We start from the raw sequence: 27,028 nt of genomic DNA on the forward strand, positions 1-27,028 counted from the left end.
TCAGAGGCTTCTATATTTGTTGTTAATGTTGTACGCCGGAGTATGAAGTCCCTCACCTGCAGAAACCGAAAGAAATTTTGGTGTGACAAATTATATTTTTGCTGTAACTGGTTAAAGGACATCAGGATAGGGCCATCAAATAAATCCCCTAAAACTAGTAGCCCCCTATCCTTCCAAATGTTAAAACCAAGGTCACTAAGACCTGGAGGGAAGTCAGGGTTCCCCTGAATTGAAGTAAGAGGTGATGTTAGTTTGGTTCGGCCCTCCATCGATCTAACCAATTTCCATGCCTTTAGAGTATTAATAACAATTGGGTTTTTACACAGGCTTTTTACTGAGGCAAGGTTTCTAAGAAATAACAGGTTTCTGAGCGGACAATCACACTAAGCGGCTTCAACATCTAGCCATATAGAGGACTGGTCTCCCCTCAGCCACTCAGCCATAAACCTTAAATGTGCAGCTGCCTGATACCATTTCACATTTGGGAGATCTAAACCACCAGCAGCTTTAGGCAATTGTAGTTTTGCTAGTTTCAATCGAGGCCGTCTTTTGTTCCATATAAATGAGCTCAACCAACCTTCAATGATCTTAACCACCTTATTTGAGAGAATAATGGGCACCATCTGGAGTGGATATAAAATCCTTGGTAGGACGTTCATCTTGATGAGCGCGACCCTACCCAGCCAAGACAGCGGCAGGGACGCCCAACGTTCAAGATCACACTTAATAATATCTAAAAGAGGAGTAAAATTAGCGTTGTACATCTGTTCAAATGAGGTCGTTATACGTATACCTAGGTATACAAAACCAGAAGGGGACAAGCGGAATGGGAATGGATCAGGGGCATCGGGGACTGTCTGAAGAGAACCTAGTGGCATAACCTCAGACTTTGAAAAATTTATCTTATACCCTGAAAAGGAACTAAACAAAGTAATAGTATCAATGAGGCATGGGAGTTAACGCGATATCTGAGAAACACCTTGACGGAATTTCATCAAATTTTCCTTAAACATCCACTTGGACTCAAGGATGAACTGATTCGATTTTGGTGGTCAAAGGTCAAGGTCAATGTGACCTCTCGAACGCCATTTTCAAGCATGTTAACGGTATATCTCAGGAATGCCTTGACGGAATTTAATCAAATTTGCCTCAAACATGAACTTGGCCTCAAGGATGAACTGATTACCGTAAATTCCGGACTATAAGCCGCGGCTTTTTTCCCGTTTTTTGGCCTTTTTTGGCCCCTGCGGCTTATATAACGGTGCGGCTTATCTATGGATTTTTTCCCCCCCCAAAAAAAAAAAAATCTCTCTTTTTTAGCACTCTTTCTAACTATAAATCCACTTCTCTTTTAATTTCCTCTCTTGCCCTCTTTTCACCACACCGCGGACACTGTGTGCACTGTAAAAAACAACACAGGTGGTGTTGTGTTATGTTGTTTTGTTGAAATGTTAATAAATGGGAGCTTCCTCAAACAGCCATCTCTTTCCCGACAATCCCCTCTGTGCATGAACCCTTACATATGGTAATTAAACATTAAAACACGATAAAAAAAATAAAAAATAAAATACCATTAAAACACCCGCGGCTTATAGTCCGGTGCGGCTTATATATGTAAAAAACAGTCAACTTTGCAGGTGCGGCTTATACTCCGGTGCGGCTTATAGTCCGGAATTTACGTACATTTTGGTGGTCAAACTTCAAGGTCACTGTGACCTCACGAACGCCATTCCCAAGTTCGTTAACGCAATATCTCAAGAACAGCTTGATCTGAGTTGGCTCAAACATCGACTTGGACGCAAGGATGAACTGATTCCATTTTGGTGATCAAAGGTCAAAAGTCAAGGCCACTGTGACCTCTCGAATGCCATTTTTCAAGCTTGTTAACGCGATATCTCAGGAATGTCTTGATGGAATTTCTTTGAATTTGCCTCAAATGGCGATTTGGACTCAAGAATGAACTAATGGCGGAGGCATAAGTCCGCGTTGCGGTCATTCTAGTTTATTAATAGATTACATTAAAAAAGCAAGAAGGAGCGAACAATGTGCTTCATCAGATTCGCTCTGTAAGTATTTATTTGTAAAAAGTAGCTTATTATTGGCTATTAATGCTTGGAGTATACTCAATATTCTTTTTTTTCTTTCTTTTTTTCTAAAATACATTTTTAAAATGTTTACAAATTGACAAACAATTGGTGGGCCCCTGCAGTACCTCTGGGGGCCCCGGACCCCCTGTTGAAGACCACTGCTGTAAATGTATGTATGTTTGTCTGTGCGTACAGGCTGCTTGCATCTGATGGAGCATGATGAAGAGTACGTCTTCACGCTCCCCTGTGCGTACGCCCGCTCCATCCTCACCGTGCCCTGGGTGGAGCTGGGGGGCAAAGTCAACGTCACCTGCGCCAAGACGGGCTACTCAGCGGTCATCACGTTCCAAACCAAACCCTTCTACGGGGGCAAGCTGCACAAGTGAGTCTCGCCTGCAGGCAGAACGTGCTGATATTGTTGATGTTGCTTTGATCCTTTCTCATGTCACTCTTTGCAGTCCTGCATGTTAATGATGAGTTGGTATACAGGTTATTCATAGGTCCTCATTGGAAAATTCCATTTAAACATGGAAAAGGCAGATATTGGTGACATACCTTCCAAGGTACATCCAGAGGTGGAAAGTACTCAAGTACTTGTACTTTTTATGTATTTTTATCATGCTATGCTATACTACATGCTATACTATCATGCTATATGGCGGCTCAGCAGTAGAGCTAGAAGGTCCTGGGTTCGATTCCTGCCTGGGACGCCGTGGGCGCTGAGGGTATGTCCTCCTCCCATATCCTCAGGTGCCCACTGCCCAGCTGGGCTACCTCGTCAAAAGGGCCTTTCTGTGTGGAGTTTGCATGTTCTTCCTGTGCTCCCCAGGGGTTCCTCCATACAACATCAGTATGGACCCCCACTAAAAAACATGCAGAAGATCGTCATCTGACCAGTGACGACTACAACCGAAATTGGTCCCCGGGCGCTGTACACAAGAAAGCTGCCCACTGCTCCTGGCCTGCCCACCGGAGGAAAGACAAGCCTGGATGGGATAAATGCAGAGACTATATTTCACCGGCCTGTCCGCATGAGTGTGTGTGGCCGCATGCATGTGTTGGGTTGTCGTGTGACAAATAAAGACGGGTTTGTCCGTCTAGTTCTTCTTCTTCTTTTACTCTTACTTGAGTAATTTGAATAACTAAGGGATCTCGTGCGCTACGCGCGCTCGATTCCTAGGCTCACCCACTATGCGGGCTCGCCCATCCTGCAGCTCGTTGAGCTGCTCGGCCGGCCTTAGCCGCATCACTGATGATGTCAGATTTATGACATCAATGATGATGTCATCAGTGGGCTGTGTGGCCAATGAGACCAGCATCACTGATGATGTCAGATTTATGACATCAATGATGATGTCATCAGTGGGATGTACCGTGCATTCCATTGCACTCGGAATTTCTGAAAAAATGACCTCCGACAGGGAAAAGTGCAATGGAACGGTCGTTCAAGACGGAACTCCGAGTCGGAAACTTGGGCAGCATCCACCAAGCCCGAGTTTGCTGAGATAAACAATCTGACGTCACAATCAACATAGCGGCGCACAAATAGACACACACAGTGATAAGAAGGTACTTTTTCACAAATGTTTCACTTGATGTAGTGTTTGTGTTATGAAGCAACTTTTAGTTGCCATTTCGATTCCCAAACAGTTGATTTGTGCTTGATAAAAGCATGCGGTCGCCTACTAGCCGTCCATGTTTGTAGGCATGCATGTTTTGCCACACAGATGCAATGGGAGGCATTTAGAGCGGAACTTGGAAATACTGCATCAGAACAACCTCCGATACCCGACTTTCAAAGGAATGCACCATTATAACATCACTGATGATGTCACAGTGGTATTTATGACATCACTGATGATGTCACAGTGGGCTTTTTAACATCACTGGGATTTATGCCATCACTGATGATGTCACAGTGGGATTTATGACATCACAGTGGGACAATCACAGTGGGGCAGGGAAACAAACAAACAAACAGAGCCCCAGCTCACATTTATATACTGATGATGATGATGAGGACCGCAATGGAAATAAGCCAGTGGCTTTATTGTGTTTTTATCCTCGGTGATTGTGACATTCACCAAATAAAGTCAATCAATCAATCAATGATAGATGATAGATATTCTACTCGAGTACTTTTAAATGTACACTGAGTAAAAAAAGCTAAGTTAAATCTCTGTTTTGCACACCGCACTATGAAAACGGCACACTAGCATTGGGACTGCTTGTTAACAGGTCCAGAATCACTTCTGCAATTATGACACCCAAACTGGTGGCTGGTTAGTGCAGCACTGTAGTGGCCAATTAAATTAAATCATGCTCATGACTGGCCAGTTGAATGAGACAGGTGTAGGCCATCAAATTGTAATGATCCCCATTTTTCAGTTTAATTTGACACTGCTGATAGCCATAGCAAAATGCATGTATGTGATTGTGATATTGCTGCTAGCAGCTCTAGCTCGTCTGGCAAAGGAGAGAATCACCAAACTGAGCATCCCTGGCTGCATCTGAATCTGAACCAGCTGTTCAGTATGAAAGACACCTTTGCATGACATAATTTCACACATAACATGTGCTGGATGTGTGAAATGTATTAGGGTACATAATTAAAAAATATTTTTTTTTTTAAGTAACGCAAATGTACTCTTTTACTTGAGTACTTTTAAATAGGCTACTTTTTTTTTACTTTTTTTTTTAACTCATTGAGTGCCAAGGACGAGTATGTTCGTCAATTGGTTTAGTAACGTAGAGTGCCAAGGACGAGTATGTTCGTCAATTGCGTTTTTTGACGGTGGGACGTGGATCTAAGCCTCTTACATCGCCTCTTACAATATGGGAGCTATTGAATGTGTATAACCTATTTTACAGAACCCTTAGGTGGCGACAGTGCTCTCCAGATTACAGAAAGGCGAGGAAAAAACAAAGAAGAAGTCGTTGGGGAAACGGAAATCGCATCGCATCCGTATGCATCGATATGCATGAAGCATAACGTTAGCTGTGCCTGCAGCAGCCAATCTGCTGCCACAATTGAGCCCCTCCGTGTCCGTTGCGACAGCCCATCCGCATGATCAGCCGTGGAGTTGTTATTATTCTCAACTGGAAGCATGGGAGCCGGTGACAAACACACGCGGAACGCTGTAAAAAAGCTGGATGTAGCACACCCTTCACTGTGCACAGCAAACGCAGCAGAAAGTCAGAGCAGAGCAGCACACAACACTGACCCAGACAGCAGGACAGGATTGGCAAACGCAAGCCAGAATATCCGATGCCCACCAGCAGCAAATCAAGACCAGCTAGAAGCTGCAACCAGCAGCGCACGCAGGGGCCAGCGCTGCTGGTTGCAGCTAAAAAATATTATTCTGCCAAACAAAATTCCCTGGCCTTCACTGTTTTATTGAAGGAAATTATTTTTGAGGTGTGACTACATCAGAAAATATTAGCTGCAGAGTCAGTGATGTGCTTGAAATGTTTAATTTCACAAAAGGCTCATTATCTCAGCTTCTAGAAAAAAACTGCTGTTTTTGGTTAAATCAAGCTATCTTCTCCGGCTGATAACTAAAGAACGGAAAATGATATCAATAAACCTGTTTTTGCTGATGATAGAAGAGAGTCTCACCGTTCTTTTTGCGTGTTCGGTGTTTACATAGTAATATCACACAATATTCTGTGGGCCTCGAGAAATCACTGAAAACGCTCTGAAACTCTGGCACTGGGAGCGTCCGTTCTCCAAAAGTGGCTGGCACTCAATGAGTTAATATATATATATATATATTTTCCCGATTTTTTTATCCCATTTTTATCCCCCATTAGTGCTAATTTATTTATTTATCCTGGTTGCTACTCCACCCTCTGCCGATCTGGGGAGAGCCGAAACTGGCTCCATGCTTCCTCTGAGACATGGGCAGTCAGCCAGCCGCTTCTTTTCACCTGACAGGGGAAGCTTCACCGGTAGGACATAGCACGTGGGAGGTTCACGCTATTCCAACCAGTTCCCCTCCCTCTGAACAGGCGCCCTTAACGACCAGAGGAGGAACCACATTAGCAACCAGGATATTGCATGTTTTGGTGAAGGGGGTTCCTATATGAAGGAAACCCCCGGGAGGCACGGGTAGAACATGCAAACTCCACACAGAAAGGCCCTTTTGACGACCCCACCCGGGCGGTGGGCACTCGAGGACATGCGGACGGGCACGCATTCCTTCAGCGCTAACAGCGTCCCAGGTGGGAATCGAACCCAGGACCTTCAAGCTGTGAGGCGACAGCGCTTACCACTGCTACACCGTACCCCCTACTTTTATTTACTCTTGAGTAATTTCCTGGACTAGTACTTTTACTTTCTTTTTTTCCAATATTTTATTTTATGTTTTCAGAACATGAAAAACATACATTCATACAAATACATTCATCATTACAATGTTACAAAGTGGTGCTACCAGTCACGTAAAATGCTTATGTGCTTACAAAAAAATAAAAATAACACATGGGATCCATTACAAGTGGTCCAAAAGAAATCGGCCGGGTAAGTCAATTGTCGTTTTTAGCCTCATCAAAATAGGTCAGGAACGGGTCCCAGATAACTAAAAATGTCATCAATCAATTGGTCCTCTGGAACCTGAGTTCCCCCTCCTGTTACTTTTACTTGTACTTGAGTTAATTTTCACTAAAGTAACAATACTTGTACTTGAGTAGGATTTGTCAGTACTCTGAACACTTTTAGCTTGTTGAAGCAACAGATACCCAACAATTATTGAGAGGAAAATTCAGTAGTACGTTTGATTTTTCATTAAGATAAAGCACTGCTGGTATCGATACTGTTGCAAATGAGTATTGTATCCGTTTAAAAATTGTAGTATTGATAATTATTGATACCATCAATGCATGTTCAAATGAGTATTATATCTGTTTCAAATGTTTAGTATTGATACTTAGTGTTACTATCAATACTTTTGACAACCTTGTGTGAATGGGATTGCTGAGTTCACCATCAGGCCTGCCCAAACAAACCGCACCAAGGGGGGAAACAAACTCTCGTTCCATTCAACTGAACCAAACAAAGCAGGTGTGAAAATAACCTTAGAATTAACTCATAGGAAAGTTAAAAGGCAGCAACAGAAATACGATTGAGTGGCAAAATTAACTGCAGTTTGAATGTATTCAGTCAATTATGGCTGTTTTAAGGATTTCTTTGGGGGGAAAAACTATGAATGAAACTATGAATGAAACAATTTTCTACTCGGCCTGTAAGCATCTTAATCGAATTGCATGGAATCCAACCTTTAACAATGTCGTTTCCCCATATGTCTTCCTGCCTAAATGTAGGGTGACAGCCGAGGTGAAGCACAACCCCACCAACGCGGTGGTGTGTCGCGTGCAGGGTGAGTGGAACGGCGCTCTGGAGTTCAGCTACACCAGCGGGGAGACCAAGGTGGTCGACGTGACCAAGCTGCCCATCACCAGGAAGCGGGTCCGGCCAAACGACAAGCAAGGACCGACTGAGTCCAGGTCAGAAAGAAACAGGACAAGCACCCCAGAGTGGTAGAACTGTAAACTGTAACTCATATCTAATTTAATGCCTGTTTAACTGGGACTGTAAATTCATGTAAATTCCCTGCACATTTAATGCCTATTTAACTTAGCCTGTAAATTTCATGTACATTGAATGTAAACTCTTATTTAACTCCTACTGTAAATATATGTAAATCCACTGCCTATTTAACGTCTATTTAACTCGGTCTGTAAATCTCATGTAAATTCAACGTAAATTCATATTTATTATCCACAGAACCAGGGCCCGAAATTAACTTTTTGACTCACCGGCCAAGTGGCGGGTAGATGGAAAAAATCCACCGGCCAAGCATATTTTTTACCGGCCAAAATAATAAATTGCCTTTTTGGTCACGTATACGTACGTATCTACTATCACTAACAGTAACATTAATACTAATAATTCATGTGAAGACAAACACTAATGCTAATAACACCAACAGCACAACACTAAAAGACAACCAAAATTGTAGTACATTTACAGTAATAGGCTAATACTAACATTAAACTACAAAACTACAGCTATACAATACTAACAGAGAGAGAGAGAGTGAGGGTACTGTTGCACCTGGGAGGCAGCAAGGGGTTAATTTTTTTCAGTTGAGACAGAGAGAGACAGAGAGAGAGAAGGGGGGGGGAGAGGACCTTCGAGCGACAGCGTGCATGAAAGTGAAGCAAAGTCAACACAGCTGAAAACTGCGTAAAGTTACCAGAAGGAGAAAGACTCCGTAGGTGAAGTACACCTACGGTACAACTGCAACGAATGTACCGCACATGTAGGAGAGCGGAGGAGGAGAGTTTGAGAGACGCTGTGTGGCTGATTCGTGTGTAGCGGTGTTTGCTGTGTGTGTGTGTGTGAGAGGGGAGCGCTCAGCCGTCAGCCCCCACCTCTGTGAAATTTAGACAGCAGCAGGCAGATAAGAGGAGAGGAGAAGCCGCAACACCAAAGTGCGATGGTGAAAACATTACTCGCCACGTGGCAGACAGACCCCTGATCGTCACTCGCCAAACGCAAAATCTAGTCGCCATTGGCGCTTGGCGGGTGTTAATTTCGGGCCCTGCACAGAACACTTCACCACTCATGTACATATTGTATACAGTATATTTACTCGATTTGATTGCACTTGCAACTTTGTGATTGTCTTTAGCTATCTTCCTACTTCTTATCTCTGTATATTGATGTGACCGCTACGCTGCATACAGACACTAAGACAAATTCCTCGTATGTAACTTGCATACTGTGGCAATAAAAGTGATTCTGATTCTGATTCTGATAGTACAGCTGAACTGGACTCCTGCAGTCCATTTTCTTTGGTCTAAGATGCTGAATAGCCGCATGCCTCCGTTTCTCATCTGTCGTTTTTCGTTGTGTTTCAGGCGTCTTTGGCAGCACGTGACGGAGTCGTTACGCCAGAAGGACATCGACAAAGCCACAGAGCACAAGAGGGTGCTGGAGGAGAGGCAGAGGATGGAGCAGAGGCAACGCGCTGAGACAGAAACCCCATGGAGGACCAGATACTTTGAGACCGAGGTGAGCAGGACACCCGCTACATGGTTTAGACTCGCATTTAGCCATAGTGAAGCTATATCCTGTCAACCAGTTGTCGCCACAAATATCGCTGCTCCCTGATGTGTTTTTCCATTTAAATTCAAGGTATTTATTTGACAAATTGGAATTTCCTCTGATCCCTCATGTATTCATCCACCTGCCCAATCCTACCTTTTACACAGGTCTGGAGAAGTGGAAAAATAATGTATACTTTCCATGTCTTCAGAAAGTTTGAGAATTGCACAATAAGTCTGTAAAAGTACAGTGGAAAGGCATTTTTGGAAATGCGACATTGCTTTTTCCAAACCCAATCACACAGGTGTTAGCAAGCCATCAATTTGTTTGTCATGTTTATTTCGAATATGTATGTAAACAAAACGGAGACAATTTACGGGGCCTTCAAAATTACACACGTTAACAAGTCGATTGAAATAGTATTATGAAATAAAGATGAGGGGGTAACAAATATAGACATATTCGAAATTTGCCAGCTTGAACACTTTCACTCACAAATCACTGCTTTTTGTTGCTAAGCAACACAAGACACACAGACATTTGATCAGCTGTTAACTCATTCTCTGCCAGGGTCATTTCGGTCTGTGTGCTCCCAGTGCCAGGATTTTGAGCATATTTCCTGATCTTCCAGGATCCACAGAATATTCTGTGCTAGGAATAAAATTACACAACATATCTCACAATAAAGCAGAGACTCTCTTCTTACCCCTTGTAAAAAACTGAAACTCGACCATGTTTCCTTGTTTAGTTACAAGCAGTGGAAGTTAGCTTGTTTTCACTAAAAATGCCCTCCTTCGGAAGGGAAATATGAGAAAAATAGGTTTTTAGTGAATGACACCGTTTCAAGCAGAACTCTCTTTTGAGCCTTTTATTTTTTGCCTCAGTGACACATCAGACATATACAGTATTTGTTTTCCCAAAAAAATAAAAAAAAAAATAAAAAAAAGTTTTTACTGACTTTTACTTCCTGGAACTTATTTACCAGATAGTCCAAGACTGGACGGACCAAATGAACCCTTATGCTCGCTCTCTCTCTCTCTCTCTCTCTCTCTCTCTCTCTCTCTCTCTCTCTCGCTCTCTCTCTCTCGCCTCACACACACGCACACAGGAATCACAGGCAGCTGCTCAATGGCCGCAAATGCTGCTCAATGCACAAATGGCCGCTCATGATCGTCACTCACTAACGGACTCTGTTTACTGCTAAATGGGTGACTATACTATAAATACTAAACGTGATTTAGCGGGTTCCTTTCATCAGTTTGACTTGAAACAATGTCACAGGCTGGGAAAGGGTCTGATCTAATGTAAACAAGCAAAACATGAAAGTACGTCCGAGTACGTCCTTGGCACAGAACGCCATTGTTAAAAGTACGTCCGAGTACGTCTTTGGCAGAGAATGAGTTAAAGATGGTGCAGACTATAAGAAGTTTTGCTTACTTTTTAAATGTCTTTGTTTGAAAGCGTGTTCAGGCAATGGAAGTAAGTTTGACTTGTAAAAAACCCTGACCGCAGCCAGTAGAGGATTTCACACAGCACAAAAGGAGGCTTTGAAGCTGCTCTGACCCTTTTGCACAGAACTCAAAGCACCAATAAGTAGAAGGGACTTGACAGCCCTCTTGTGGATAGGAACGGAAAGATGGGGAAACAACTAATTATCAGCCACTTTTCTTAGCTCCAAAAATCTAATTTGATGTTTTCACAGCAGTTGCTGCCATTAAACTTCAAAGATGATACTGATTGACTTCATAACAATTTAATGTCAGTTTGTTTTCCTCTCCTCTTCCTAATTCTCTTCTTATCGCTCTCTTCCAGGGCGACAGCTGGGTGTATCACAAACCACTGTGGAAAAACTCTGCTTTCAAATCATACACTAGTCAGCTGTAGTCAGCATCATGGATGTTGGGAGCGTCTCTCTTGGGGGTGTGTGTGTGTGTATGTATACATATGTGGGGGTGAGTGTGAAGGCCAAGACACACCGGGCCAACGGATGGCTGTCTGGGCCGTCGGTGGCTTTTTCAGGCGATCGGCGTCAGGACGTCGATGAGAGAAATCACTCTGATTGGCTGGTCAGCTGGTTAAGTGAAGCAGTGCACCAGAAGAGAGGGCACGCACAAAACATTCTTCTCATTTTTCAACTTTATCTGATCATTCCAATACACGAATATTTTCACGACAACGTGGCCTTCGGGAAAGTCCCTTGAGCCTGTCGCTGCATGATATCACCCATTTAGTGCGCTTTCTCCTTATTTTTCTGCCTCCGCCTCTTCCTTTCTCCTTCCACAAGCTTAAGACCAGACAACGGCTGACAACGCCAGGGCCATTTGCAACTTTTGATCAGACATATTCTCCATCAGAAGTAACTACCGGTATATTACAAAACCGTTTAAGTGGTGAGTGAGAGTTTGTAAATTGGCAGTCCTAGGTCTCATGCAGGCGCAGAACGTACATGTTAGTTGACTGTCGGCTGTAGCCTTCACAGTGTGTTCAGGTGCAACTTTCTGGCCGCGACGTAAGGCGACGCAACAGTCGACCTTTGTTGCCGCTAGCTCTTTGCCGTCGGCCCGGTGTGCCCCAGGCTTTAAGAAATGAAAGCATGAACTGCACTGACATACAAAGGAATGCAACCGGGGGAGAGAGACACTGACATACAAAGGAATGCAACCGGGAGAGAGAGAGACACACCACGGCAAAAGGATGTTCTCAAATCTCGCTCACCATGTCATGTATACACTAAGCCTCAAGGTACAAGCTTTTGTACTGTAGATCACTTTTGTATAATCCAATGTCGATGAAGACATGTTCTTGTACAGGTAAAGGTACTCCATTTACACAGCCTTAAGATTGTCTGATGAATGATTCTCTTATAGTGGGTTGTGCTTCTCAAATGAATCTGAATAAGGAGTAGTTCCTTTTCTTTGTTTTACTGTGACAGCCCATCATGAGTATGTTTACATGCACACCAATACCGGGGGTAATCGGCTTAAGGCAACATGTAGATTGCAGCATTTACATGGTACATCTCTACAGAAGGAACCTTCTAAAAGATGTATTCAGCGCTAGTAGCCAGTCTACACCGCACTGTTTTGTTTGCTTTGTAAATACAACATCCTGATTACAGTATCTGGTGACCTTTGACATGCACAATTTGAAGGGAAAAAAAAGATTGATCTTAAAACTAGGTGTGTTTACTGTGGGATATGCTTACTCCCATTAGGAATACCAGATAAAGGTGTTTACATGACCATTTCAAGTAATGCCTTAATGGATTTGTGTGTGCATGTAAATATACCCACTGACATACAGTATGAGGATGGGCAATCTGGCTCTAACTGCACCATGCGTTGATTCCTCCACTGAGTCTCACTGCTGGAATGGCACGTTGTAGACCAGTTGAGAAATATTTTTGGCGTCCGAGTAGTGCAGCAGTAGATTCCCTGCCTACCAACAGGAGGGTCGCAGGTTCGAGCCCCCATGTTACCTCCAGCTTGGTTGGGTGTCTATACAGGCCCAATTGGCTGTGTCGGTGGGAAGCCGGATTAAGGGTATGTGTCCTGGTAGCTGCACTAATACCTTCTCTGGTAGTTCAGGGCAGAGGGGAACTGTGGGAATAGCGTGATCCTCCCATGTGCTCTGTCGTGCTTGTGAAACTCCTCGCTGTCGGGTGAAAAGAAGCTGCTAGCGACTGCACAGATATCAGAGGAAACCTGCTAGTCTACAACTCTCCCCAGATCAGCAGAGGGGGTGGAGCAACGACCGGGACACCTTAACAGGGAATTACAATTGGGGAGAAGGGGGGATCTGGGAACAAATACTTGATTAAAAAAAAAAGATGAAAAAAACAACATAATCCAACTTTTAAAATAATTGCTGTTGATTGAATTGTGGTGAATGCATTCCAGGGTCATCATGAAGATTGCTACTCCCAATTCATGATTTTCCCTTTTCGCTCGATAGTTTTGCAGTGGTTGGAAGATTTCTTGCATGCATGATAGAAAAGTCTCTGTTCACATTGCAGCAAGTATAATACTCGTATGTCTGCATTACATGCATTTATATGGCTGTGCTAAAAGCTTTTAACCAAATTTGCCTGTTTTTCGAATGCAAATAAATGTATTATTATATTTTGAATGCGTTTATCCCCTATCCCGCCCTCTTAAATGCTCTTATTTTGAGAGCAACATCACCTTTTGCATTGAAACATTTACTTTTCTTGTTCCATCAAAGTTTGTAATCCCTGCCCATACTGTCATGCGATCAACTTTTTCCCCACATGCAAAATTTCAGCCTCATATTCTCAGAAGGAACCAGTTCCTACTACTACTTTATCAAATGCAGAGAGAGGACTTGTGTGAGCATGGGACGCATGGAAATACCCCTTTCCATTGATAAGCTACTCCCTCCACATCTTGGTGCCTTATGCAATCCCTTCCTGTGTGCGTCTTCCAGCTAAGGAGCGCAGCATTTTCAGTTTGGTTACCAACCTGACCGATGCAATAGCATATATGTACATATTATTTGTCTGTTTGCGTTTGGGTATTTATGTTGAGAACTTTATTTACTTTTAAGAATCAAGACATGGCTGTGACCCCAGGGCTTGATGTTGGGAGAACTCCACAGAGCATTTTCTTTGAGTTTCTCTTGGTTTTGAATTCTTCTGGTTGTCTTGCTGACCTATGAAATGCACTGACATTGAAGGAAACCTGATGCTCCTGATAAGAGATATATGTGTGATAATGATCAAATAAATTACCTATCCAGTTGTACGCTGTGTTGTGTTTCTGTTTTGTAGGGGTGGGCAGATCGATCCAAATATCGATACCATTGATACTTTATTTCATTTAGCAGATGCCTTTATCCAAAGCGACGTACAGAGGAATAAACAGACATTGTAGCCAGCAATAGTAATAAAGATAAATACAAACAAGGTGAACATTGATGCCACACAAGGTAAAAATGACAGTAAAAAGTGCAAGAATCGGCAAGGTTGGTGACCATTATTCAAATCAAATCCATGAGCAGCAAATAAGGGAGGAAGAAGGTAGGGTTAGGGGGGAGTAAAGTGGAGAGAAAAAAATGTGTTTTTAGCCGATTGCAGAAAATAGGGAGTGACTGCCGTCCTGGCCATGGGGGGGGGGAGGCAAGAAAAAAGTCTTGATTGTGAGCGACCCTTGAGCCCGCGAAGCGAGGGGGGGGGCGAGACGGCCTACGTTAGTGGAGGGGCGGAGGGAGCGGTGAGAGGTTTGGAACTTGACCATGGGTTGAAGGTATTGGGGGGCTGTTGAGTGGACAGCTCTGTAGGCAAGGACCAGGGTCTTGAATTTGATGCGTGACAGGATGGGGAGCCAGTGGAGGTCTCGGAGGAGGGGGATGACGTGGGAGAATTTAGTTTGGTTAAAAACGAGGCGGGCTGCAGAATTCTGATGTATACCACATCAGCTTTAATACCAGATCGATTCTGGTGGATGGATCAAGCCCTGTGATACATTTTAGAAGGATACTATACAACTATAACTTGTAAATGTGGGTAGCTGGGTTTACACTCCATGGATAGAAAAATACAATAAACAATTATAAGGTCATAAAAACTTACAAAAAATAATCTACAAGCAATGTGTACATTTAGAGTTCACTGGCAAAATATGGGGCAACAAACAAAAACAAAATGTGCAACATGATAATAAAGCTATAAATGTCAGTGCAGACATGAGTTTAAATGGTCATTCTTCCTCAGGCGCTCATTTCTGATTTGTCTTCTGGTTTGGAAGGCTCGATCTCCATCGCCATTAGATATCCTGAAGAAGCATATCGAGACAAAATGAGGGTAAAAGGGCTTTTCTAGATGATATTACAAAACCAAACTGAATCAAAACAACATGTACATTGCCAAAGTTATATTCACTTATACTTAACATACTAAAGTACACAATCCTTAATACTGAAAGTTGAGGTCACATAAAAGAGTTTGTCACAGTATAATGCACTGTAACTTTCACATCCAAATCTTATTGGGATTATAACACTGCAAAATTGGACTTTTCAGTGACTTTAATGGAAATGTAGCTTCCGCCCCTCTCACCCTCGGTGTAGTCCATCTCGGGCCGGGTGGCGATGAAGATCCAGGCCACACCCACCAGCAGGGCCACCACCAGGTTGACCGTCAACCAAGGGTGCAAAATCTGGTGCTCCGACCCGGGGGGCCTACAGCGGAGAGAGGGGGAGGGAGGGTCTTCAAGGTCATGCACGTGCTTCATAATAATCCATAATATTAAGAGTCATAATAATAAGAGTTTAACTCTTAATAGATAGTGATAATGAGCTTACCATAGAGTTCCATTGGAGGTTTGGTAGAGATTGATCCGGTCGCTGGTCATCTGCTGGCTGAGAGAGAGGACCAGTGCTGAGAAATACACTGTTATGGGATGGAAGGAGTGAGGGCGGGGGGAGAGGGAGATGGAGAGTTCAAGTTGAAACCAAACAGAAACAAAATCCACCTTCTCTTCCATTGTTCTACACCAGCGGTTCTCAAACCTTTTTGGCTTCAGTACCCCCTTTCCCTGATTTCTGAATCCAAGTACCCCCTTTACCCGACTACAACATGTTGCTTAGAAAATGGCAAGAGAAAACTATAACATATGATGCAATGAATGAATGATAACCCTTTTGAAGAATATAACATTACAAACTAAGAAATGGGGTGAAGGAGATACAATCAGTGCCTCCTGAGCACATTTATTTGAACATTTCATTGATTTTCACTTTCTCTCAAGTACCCCAGAGGTTCAATACATCCCAGGAGTTATTTTCTGACAAAGAGATCAAATTGACTTCTTTGGTGAAGCCGCTTTCCCTCTCTCCAGCTCCTGTGGGTGGACAAATTGCTCTCTCTCCTCTTCTACAATGGATTTCTCCCTGTATGAAAGAAGTCCTCGCACTTTGATTCTGAGGGACTCACACCAAAACCTGACGTTTACGACTGATGTTTTGGACGACTGATGTTTTGGATCACTGACACATTTTCTGATATCAAACGCCACAAAATTGGACCCATAAATTCAAAGCACAATAGAAACAGAGTTGACTCACAGAATGAGGCAAGAGCAACTGGGTCCAGTCTGATAAACTCTCTCAGAGCCAAGGAGCCTCTGGCCAGGTTCACTCTGAGCGGAGAAGCAGAGTTTACATATTATATATATTGATCAGAAATCTCATTGTGCAAATATTTACAACTGAGAAATATACCGTGTATTGTCATTCAGCCTAGAAATACTGAGATAATGATTTTTGGTCCATATTGCCCAGCCCTACTGGTGGGAGGAGCTCAGAAAGGTGTGTGCTGTGAGTGTCAGACTCACCTGTCAAAGGCGGCCACCGTGCTGAGGGCCAGCAGCAGGTAGAGCAGGGACTGCGAGGGGTAGGCCAGCCTGTGGTACTGCTCCAGCAGGTTGGACAGAGCGGTGAGCTGCTGGCCGGCCAGCATGTAAACAACGACCACGTTCCACATGGCGTAGCCCGCCAGCACGCCGTGGCTGAACACACCCAGAACCCTACACAGGGACACACAGACCGCTCAAACACAGACTGAAGCGAATACGTAGGCACACAGATACTTTTTTTATTGCATTTTTATTGATAGGATGACAGGAAAGGTGGGGAGAGAGAGAAGGGATGACATGCGGCAAAGGAGCACGGGTCGGATTCGAATCCAGGTCGACCACGCGAAGGACTAATGGCCTGTGTCCACCGGCTGCGTTACGGCTCCATGCAGCTGTCTGAACAGACCCACACCAATGTAATCTGTCAGACGCATGTATTCCCCATCTATTAACACGTTCACTGCCATTGACGAGATATCTCGGCTTACAAAATCCAACGGTTGACTGCCAATGACGAGATATCTCGGCTTAAATTTTTTTTTTTTTTTTTTGACGGTGGGACGTGGATCAACGCTCCCCACGTCTCCTATAAAAATATTGGAGCCACCGAACGTGTACAACCCATTCCACCGACCCACTAAGTGGCGACAGTCCTCTCCAAACTAGAAAAAGCAGAGCCAAAACTGCAGGGGAACGCGCGATGAAACCATTCTCATACTGTAGAATGGATTGGCGAAAACGCTTTCGCTTTCGCGCTGATTGCTGGCGGTGAGGGATTGCAAATTTGCATAATAGATTACGGGTGGAACACACTTTGAAACACGCAGCATAAATAAGACCAGAATCGCAAAAGCTTCATCAAAGCTCTCAACCGAAACTCCAAGAAACGAGCGAGCCCATCCAGACTTGCCCAGCGGCCGCCAGCAGACAGGAGCAGCAGCAAAGCAGTGAGCCTGGTGACGCGAGGTTACAGCAGCAACAGAAACGAGCTTGTGACACGCCCGCTGCAGCCAAGAAGAACACACACGGAGGGAGGAGTTTGAAGGAGAGGGGTGTTTCCTGCTGTTATGGAGGAAATTACTGTTCAAAACTATTGTTTAGATGTCTGACGTCTTACTGATGCCAAAAATGAATGGTTAAAGTGACTGTTCTATCGAATTTCACAAAAAGCCGTTTATCTCAGAATAAATTTTCAGACGCTGAAACCATGCTGTATTCAACTGCTAATGCTTACATAACTACTAACTCTACAAACTAACTCTTTTAGACAGAGAAAGCACACATTCTATTAGTTCTTTTGAGATATTGTGTGTTCACAAAATCCTAACAGAAACGAATCCTCGGCTCTTGAAAGATGAGCCAGAATCCTAAAAAAAAAAACTTGGCAGAAGCTAACTACAGTATTGAAAAACGGCTGGCAGTGAATGTGTTAACATGGGCAAGAGTCTGTTCCGGCAGTTTTACCGGATCTGCACAGAGCCGTACTGCATCTGGTGGACATTGGGTTCAAGCCTTTGTGGTATGCGTTCTACCAGGTGATCCACCCTGTATAGACATCTTGAATCACATAAGTGCCATTTGGTTTCAATTCTGAAAAGGGCTGCTGGAATCCTGCTGTCACGGAGTACTAAATATGGTTTGATTGCCTCATAGCAACTGATAATGTAATAACTACCAGATATGTATGTGTAATACATATATTTGTTTGAAAACTTTCCAGTCTCAGATCATTCTTACAGAAGCTTTTACCACAGGCGCCTCACCTGAAGCCTTGGTGGAGCCTGAGGGAAACGTCTCTGGTGGTCCAGACCTGCTGCACGGACTGGAAGTCCGCCAAGTCCGCGGGGTCGCTGGTCTTCCTCCAGTCTGAGTGCTCCGCCACCTGGAACCGCTCTGCGCGCGCGCACACACACACACACACACACACACACACACACACACACACACACACACACACACACACACACACACACACACACACACACACACACACTTCAGAGCATGACCTTTGATTATAGCACCCTCATTAGGCCAATTAATGTATTTATATGGCTGAACCATCGACTGTATAAAAGATGCACGACACATCTCCACTTCCTACCGGCTATGCAAAAGTGAAGCCAGAATATCTTTTCCACAAACGGCCATCTTGCTTGTCTGACATAATTTGGAGCCCGGGGCTGCACAGTAGAGTCGGGCGGCGGGATGACGGCCCACGGGACACGCCCCCTCAGCTGTGCATCACATTATACGCCCTTTTTATATCATCAAATGATTAATTAAAAACAAGCTTACTGGTATCAGAAAGATGAGCACTTGAACATACATCAGTGTTATAAGAACTACCTAAAATGACAGAAACCATCTTTGCGAAAAATGTATTTGACGTGTACCGTGATTGTTTTATTTTGGCTCATGTCCCGCCCCCTAACATGGAGGGGGCGGGATTTATTACGGTACCTATACTGCAGCCACCAGGGGGCGATGTTTTGGCATTTGAGGAGCTCTATCTTTTAGCCAAAAGGCGTCGTCCCTCCAACTTGTGTCACTCACTGTTCCTCTCCACGAAGAGCTTCCCGACCGGCTGGCTCTGGCCCTGTGGTGCGGAGAACAGGGAATGCTGGGGGATGGCGGGCAAGGCGTCGGTGATGATGTCATCCTCTTCCACGTCCAACTCCGCGGGAAGCTGCGACGACTCTGCCACTTTTGACTTCCTGGAGCTGATGAGAAAGAAGGAGAGGAGGGTATAGGAGAAAAAACAGAGTGAGAGTTTCTTTTTTGTTGTCTTTGACTGCATGAATCACCAAGTCCAATTCCTTGAAACGCATTTCTTTCTGCTTGATCACAACAGAATGTACAGCATATTGCAGCATTATGTAAACCTAGATGTCATGTAATCTCATATAATAAGAGGAGTATCTGCAGGTTTCAGAAAGGCACATGTTTTAGACTTTTTAAGACCTTAAACTTGAATGAAAACTGGTGAAACTACAATACACACAATTTCCAAGGGCATGAAGTTCAATTGTGTTTGTGCAGATACAGTGTAAAACTTCTATGGCATGCATGTTGTGCTAGTATTACACCTGTAATAACTGTATCAAATACATTGTAATGGCTTTTAAGGCTTTTATTTCAGATTGTTTACCATTACCACTTTCTCTGGCTGTTAATAAGGGCGTGCAGATCCCCTGATATTCAGTAATATGTGATGCGATGTGATGACAAGCCTCCACCGGCTGTCGGAGTATTTCTCACTTCTTCTTCTTGGGTTTTTTTACCACTTCCTCCGCGTCAGTGGTCTGATCCGGCGTATCTCCCTTCACCAGGTCTGCCTGGTCTTCTTCAAGATCTGAAACCCCAGAGATCACAGGAGACCCGAAGAGTACCATTTCTTACAATTGGCGGAGCTTGGAGTGGGGTGTCTATCTAATATAATGAAAGGTCTCTGGTGGAGCATGGGTTTATTGTCTTGCTCGAGGACACTTCAGCAGGGATGTTATCTGCATGCTTGGACACCCTGCTGTGTGAGTGTGTGATATTCCGTGGGACTGACCTGTGGCAGGAGGTTTCTTCTTTCTCCTCCTCCTCTGTGGGGGCCCGTCCGTCATGGTTTCAGGAGTCAGCGGCTCCCCGAAGGCGGACGTCCTCCGGCTGCCCAGGCCGCCCATCTCCAGCCCGGGATCTGGGCACCACACGGCAGGGGGGTCAATAAACTCATCAGATATCACACTAATGTCCTGGAATATGACCTCCTGTTTCCTGTTGTCATTTTTTGTTTTTGTTATTATGCAAATAAAATGTGTGTTCATGTGTGGTGGAAACGGACAACATATTACATACTTATACAGACTTTTTAAAGGAATATAATCCACACTAAAATACTTGAGCCACTGGTAGTGTACCTTGCATTTAAATGCAAAATATAATAATAATAATAATAAACAAACTAAAATATCAAAAGGTAAACGTCAAGAAAAAATAGCTACAAAATTGAATACCTCATCAAATGGCGATTAAGACTGTAATACTTTTTAAGGGTCTTCATTTCCCTAAATTGATTTATCAACTTTTAATACGTTAAGACCCCACGGATACCCTGATTTAGGTTTAAATTAACAGTTAGGATGCGGAAAGGGTAGGATTGGATCCTGGAATGAATGAAGTCAATCAAAGGTCATGATAGCTGATGTGTAGTGAGTGTTCTGGCACAAACTGGCTGCCGTACATCACCCAGGTGGGTGCTACACATCGGTGGTGGATAAGTTGAGTTTCCTCCCCCTCCCTCCCCTGATATGTGAGGCACTTTGAGTGTCTAGAAAGGCACTATATAAATCCAATCAATTATTATTATTATTATTATTATTATTTTGGATGCTGTGAAGTGTGTGTGTGTGTGTGTGCGTGTGTATTTCTGTTACCTACCATCCACATCATTGACTCCATTTGCCTCCTTCTTCACCTTCTTCTTCTTGCTTTTGGCTGTCGGCACGTCTTCTACACAAGATGACACATGACAAAAACAAGTCTGACTCAAACCGAGCGCTCCTTCAACACAAACGAGAGGAACAAACCAAGAAATATTTCTCTGACTCAACTCACCAGTAGCCTCTTGACTTCACGTGTCACACAGCACACAAAACAAAAGATAGGAGAGAACGTTTAATTTGGCTCTTTGGCATGTGGAAATAGTTAAGACAATAGACCCTTCTCACAGGGGCCATTTTGTGTCGAAAAGGCAGGGTAAACCCAGGTGCAAGCAAAACAGTAATGAGGGTTTGAAACCCTCATTAGTGTTTTGCTTGCACCTGTGCAAGCAAAACACTAATGAGGGTTTCAAACCCTCATTACTGTTTTGCTTGCACCTGGGTTTACCCTGCCTTTTCGACACAAAATGGCTCCCGTGAAAAGGGCCTACTTAGGAGGGTAGTTGGACAGTGATTCTCAACCTTTTTCATATCAAAGACCACTAATTTAGTCTACATTGGGGCCACAGATCCCTATTTAATGACATTTTGTGTCTCAGACCCAAATCTGAAAATTTGTCCAGAATCCCAATGTCTATCTGTATTGTAGGTTCAGAGATAAGAGAAGCTATGACCAAAACAGTCATTCTACATTCTCTAATTTGTTTTAACTTCTTGTCAATTAACTACGGTAATGGTGAAGTTTAAGATCAATTTGCTGGGGACCCCTGGAACCCTGGTGGTGCCCGGACCCCACATTGAGAAGCAGTGGAGTAGGGGGACATTATTCCAGAGACAGACACTCACTCACCTCGGCATTATGGGAAGTGTACGCTGTCCTCGCTATAGAGACAGAAAGAGAGTAACACAAGTCAAAAAAGACAAGATAAGCCACTTGTTCAAAGCTTCACAGGACTCTGCAACTTTTATTTGAAAGATGACAGGAGTAAACATCTCAAAAACTAAGCATTGAGAACTAATTAGCAGCCATGTCCACATGTTCAGAACCAAAGATCTATGGGTGACCTTACACTATGACCTTTGTTTAATGCTGAGAAACACAACAAACAAATCTGACACTCAGCAATTCATGAAATTGGATGGGAAATAGCTCAGAGTAAACAAAACGCAGCATAATCATATGAACAATTATTGCAGTGCATGAAAACATATTCGTACATCGTTCCTCAAAACAATGGGCCCAGTTGGAAATAAAGTCAAAATGAGATATAGGCTATGAGAAACACATACACCCACTATTACAAAATCGTTTCTGAAAGTAAAGCACATCATGGGTTCAAGTTGTGGCTCGGTTGTCTTTTGACGTTTGCTTACAAAATAGGTTTGGTTTGGATTTGGATATATTTTGCAGATTTGTTTTTATTTTTAGATAAACTCTTCAATTACAATTAATCAGAAAAGAAAAGAAAGCCCTCCTACAGTGGAGATGAAACCTTACCGATGATTTTCTGGCCATTCCACCTCAGGAATCAAGTAAGAGTGTGGTCAGGCTGCGTGTAACATCCTCACTGACTGCTTAATCCCTGGCTAAATCTGAGAGGGCATCCAGTATATCTGGGATTATACAGAGCAGAGGTCGGACGAGTCAAGGCTTTTCAACCTCTTGGGGCAGCAGTGTGTGTGTGTGAGAGAGAGAGAGAGCGTGTGAAATATGTTCACACAATCTGGTATTCTTGGCCGGGTCTAATTTGTCTAGCGATGTCTGTCGATTGCATTGTGGTTCTAAGGAATAGAGGGAAAGCACAGCATCCGCCTTTCCTAAGACTTTAAAAGTGCTTGTTTGGTGAAATTCAAGAACTCAAAAGTTTTTTTCTTTCTTTTTCATCATGATCTTGCCAAGTGAAAAGAAATTCCTGGTGAAATGCTTCATTTTAACCCTCAACACACAACTCCACACAGGGTTTTCCGTCAGGAAGTGAAGTGTATTGATGAATTGGATGCTACATTTAATTACTATTAATATTCATATTAATAATAATAAACATGTATACAATAGATTACTAACCTGAGGAAGAGGCGGCAGCTCCCTCCGTCGCATCTTCTATAACAAATTCAAAGGGCAAATGAGGAGACGAGACAGACAATTCTGCGTTTAAAATGAAGTGAATTTAGTAAACAGCACAGCTGGCTAGAGTGAGACCTCAAGGCTGGCTCCATGGGTCAAGTCAAGTCAAGTTTATTTGTATAGCACATTTCATACACAGAGGCAATTCAAAGTGCTTCACATAAAATAATTATAAAGTTACCCCCAGTAAGCAGTTTGTTTACCAACACTGATCCCTCGTATTCATTAAGATGAACTACAGTAGCCTAAACCTGTGATAGTTACCATGGAGAAAAATCTATAGTCACTGTAAACTCACTATTCAGGATCAGTCTCTAGAACGATTATGATTTTATTTTGTATCTACTGTTTCAACGTGAGCTAGCTAATTTAGCATGTTGTTGCTGACTTTTTATCTTTTATTATTAACCTGGTAGCCGGACGCTTCTCGCTAGCAGGGTAATTATTAACCTAGTAATACGTACCGTTAACTTACCATTGAGTCTCCGGTATCCATACTGTAAACAATCTCCTAAAATAAAACCGCCTAAATAATCAACTGATTAAACCATGTTGAAGTGATAGTTAATATTTTAATGATCATAACCGGCATGTAACCTATAGACTGCAAAGCATGTAACGCGGCGAAGGCTGGAGCTGGAGCCGTTGTTTATTCAGCCAGGCTTTGAAATATACTGTAAACGCCGAGTTGCTACGGTTGCTACCCGGACATGGTTACTGGTAGCACACATGACTTCCTGTGGCTTCAGGGTACAGAGCACGCCCCTAGTGTCAGTGGCGTCAGCGGAGGACCAAAATGCGAGACTCATTAGCCAATGAACAGCCAGGAATGGGTCTCGCGCTACCTTTGCATGCTAAAACAAAGCTGATAATGTACAATTTGATTCAAGGGGGGAAAAACCCTTTCAAAGTACAACACAAACTGTCTATTTTGCTGCAACTGGACAGTGCTGCTTCTTTTACTCAAGAGTTCCACTTTCTACTTCCTGGAAAAAAAACTGGTCCATTGGGCTGAATGGATTGGGCTGGATTGGGCTGAATGGAGATGTCGGAACTGCACGCCCCTAAGTACGAAGTTCCGGTGAGGGGAGGTTTTTCAAAGTAAAAGAACGATTCTGCACAATTATAGTAACCTGACTCCGCCAGATGGGGGCGGCATTGAAACAAATGTGAACCAACGTACATCCATCTGGCAGCGTCAGGTTACAATTAGGCTATAGAGCAGACAGGGACAATTGAAAAATGATTATTTTCCACATTAAACTAATAAACTAAGCATTTAAATGAAGCTATACAATACAAATGATGTTTCTCTATGACAATAACTGTTTCAATAACATTGAGAACGTCCTCAGTATTTTAAGAGTGCCAGCGACGCCAAATGGCGTCAGGAGAAATTTACCGTAGGCTGCCATCGACGCCAAATGGCGTCAATCTCCAAATTCATATTTTTCCATATGTTTGCAGTTTAAGGTCGTACGCAGTCTGTCAACATAATTTCCTTCAATGGATCTCACGGCGCCACCTTAAAAAATCGACGCGATCAAAGCGCGCCTCCCTCCCCCCGACTCCTTTGTCTTGAGTTTGTGAGATCACTTCAGTCCTTGGGATAGAGCGATAGCATACGGTAAGCATACTGTAGCGTATCGGGTAATTACGTGTATTGGGGTGTTTCCGTGCTTGGCTAGGAACTGATATGTGTGGGTGTGTTCCTAGGGGGAAGGGGATATATGTGACCAGCGGCCGGGGCGGAGGCCAGTCAGGCCAGGGTGGGCGAGCTGACCGGGTGGTTGTAGAGCTAGCAGCGAAGCTAGCTGCTAGGAGCGTGTATTGTGAAGACAAGAATAAAGAGCCTGTACCAACTTCAAGTCTCCAGTTCCTTGGACGAATACCCACTTCGTTACATTGGTGCCAGACAGTAAAGCGGTAACGCCTCTGATTCGGCCGAGAGGGGAGAGGGTGAGAAGGAACGGCAAAAGAGACGGGTGGTGCGGCTTTTTGGCTCTAGAAACTAGCGCTAGTAAGTTAGCTACCAGGGGTGCTAACTGCTAACTGCTAGCTGCAACCACGTGCGATGGTGCGCGGAGAATCAAGTATCTCCGGAGAATGGCCATCGGTGAACGGGAGGAAAGGAGAGCTGACGGCGGGGATCAGCTCGATGCTGGCGGGCATGGAGGCCCGTGTGTTGAGAGAGGTCGGACGGCTGGTAGAAGAGACTCCTGCCTGGGCAGTGGAGGTGATGCGGGCGCTGCGAGAAGTCATGCAGCGGGTGGACTTGATGAGCGCGGAGGTAATGCAGCGGGGAGAGCGGCCGGAAGAGCCACGGAAGAGACTGTGTTGGACCTGCAGAGAGCCGGGCCACGTGGCGAGGTGGTGCCGATGCGGTTCCGGGAGACGGACCGGGTATGCGGGACAACGACATGGACAGCAGGGAGCCTGCTGGGCATGTAGCGCGATCGGACATCTAGCCAGAGAGTGTCCAGAGGCTGTCGGAGATCGGGGGACAGCGGGAGAAGAGAGACGTGCAGGCGGCAGACAGGTGAGACTCTGCTGGACTTGCCAGTCACCGGAGCACTTGGCCAGGGACTGCACTGAGAGTGTGGAGGCCGGAGGTGAGACGCAGGCTGGGAAGAGCGTGAACAGCCAGAGGGAAGAGAGGGACATCGTCTGCAGCGTTGTTACAGTCGGGAGAGCGACGCTCGTGTCTCCGAGTGAGCGAGAGGGGTTACCGCCGGGGGAACCGGCCCAGCCTAACCGCTATACACCCCCTAACGTTGCACTGCGGAGAGCCGAGGGGAAGATCGACGCCGGTGGTGTTCGCTCTGCTGTCCTCAACCCTGGAGGAGGGGGACGGAAAAACGAGCGGAGAGCCGAGGGGAAGATCGACGCCGGTGGTGTTCGCTCTGCTGTCCTCAACCCTGGAGGAGGGGGACGGAAAAACGAGCGAGTGCGAGGCCGGGAGGACGACGCCAGGGTCAGCTGGAGAGTCGACGGGCGCGAGTGGAGACCGGAGGACGAGGATGTCGATCCGGTGCTCGTTCGTGCATTTGCTACTGGAACAAACAAAAAGGGGGGACCGAAAAGAGTGCTTCAGGGGAATTGGTGAAGCTGGGAAAAGGGGGGATGGAAATGGGGTTTAAAAGAAAAGCTAAGGAAAATGTGGGGGCTTGTGTTTGAATTGAATGTGTGAAAAAGAAGGAAATAATGAAAAACTAGACATTATGGAGTGCCTAATGGGAAACTAGACATTATGGGGGTACCTAATGGAAAACTAGACATTACGGAGTACCTAATGAAAAACTGGACATTATGACGGGGGTGCTGAAAAGAAAAGACTGTTGTTGGGGAATTATAATTTGATGTGGTGATGGGAAAAATATTGTGTTGGGTGTGTTTTGGTACAGGGGGATGTGTGTGGGTTGTGCATGTCGCGTGGAAGCGACATTAAATTTGTGTGGGGGATATGTAGCGTATCGGGTAATTACGTGTATTGGGGTGTTTCCGTGCTTGGCTAGGAACTGATATGTGTGGGTGTGTTCCTAGGGGGAAGGGGATATATGTGACCAGCGGCCGGGGCGGAGGCCAGTCAGGCCAGGGTGGGCGAGCTGACCGGGTGGTTGTAGAGCTAGCAGCGAAGCTAGCTGCTAGGAGCGTGTATTGTGAAGACAAGAATAAAGAGCCTGTACCAACTTCAAGTCTCCAGTTCCTTGGACGAATACCCACTTCGTTACAATACGATAGCATTAGCGAACATTAGCATTGAGCATTAGCATATAGTTATTAGCGGTAGATTTAGATCAGATAGGTAGATAGATAGATAGATAGATCAATAGCATCAGATAGATTAGTTTGTGAGATTGTGGTGAGTGTTGAGTGCTTGGTGTATTTGAGGTGAGTGCTTGGTG

The 27,028-nt window shown here is 44.4% G+C and overlaps 2 protein-coding genes across 2 annotated transcripts in view; one reads left to right on the forward strand and one right to left on the reverse strand.

Moving 5' to 3' along the window:
* Positions 1–13,923, forward strand: part of LOC310773504 (oxysterol-binding protein-related protein 11-like) — a 30,482-nt gene extending 16,559 nt beyond the window's left edge. The window contains exons 10-13 of the mRNA XM_083633399.1: positions 2,283–2,469; positions 7,410–7,592; positions 9,012–9,165; positions 11,011–13,923. Of these exons, the coding sequence (XP_083489525.1) occupies positions 2,283–2,469; positions 7,410–7,592; positions 9,012–9,165; positions 11,011–11,082 (596 nt within the window). The 3' untranslated portion in view covers positions 11,083–13,923. The remainder of the gene's footprint in view (positions 1–2,282; positions 2,470–7,409; positions 7,593–9,011; positions 9,166–11,010) is intronic.
* Positions 13,924–14,862: 939 nt separating this feature from the next.
* Positions 14,863–23,619, reverse strand: tmem237b (transmembrane protein 237b; the record flags this gene model as incomplete). Its single annotated transcript, XM_083633900.1, has 14 exons — positions 14,863–14,990; positions 15,275–15,396; positions 15,520–15,607; positions 16,282–16,355; positions 16,551–16,742; positions 18,335–18,464; positions 19,125–19,291; positions 19,830–19,923; positions 20,128–20,256; positions 20,997–21,068; positions 21,174–21,187; positions 21,849–21,880; positions 23,064–23,099; positions 23,599–23,619. 14 exons carry the CDS (start codon positions 23,617–23,619, stop codon positions 14,926–14,928), a joined length of 1,236 nt encoding a protein of 411 aa, XP_083490026.1. The 3' UTR covers positions 14,863–14,925.
* Positions 23,620–27,028: the final 3,409 nt, after the last annotated feature.

This window comes from Poromitra crassiceps (assembly GCF_964638095.1).
Source record: "Poromitra crassiceps genome assembly, chromosome: 3".
Taxonomy (NCBI): Eukaryota; Metazoa; Chordata; class Actinopteri; order Beryciformes; family Melamphaidae; genus Poromitra; species Poromitra crassiceps.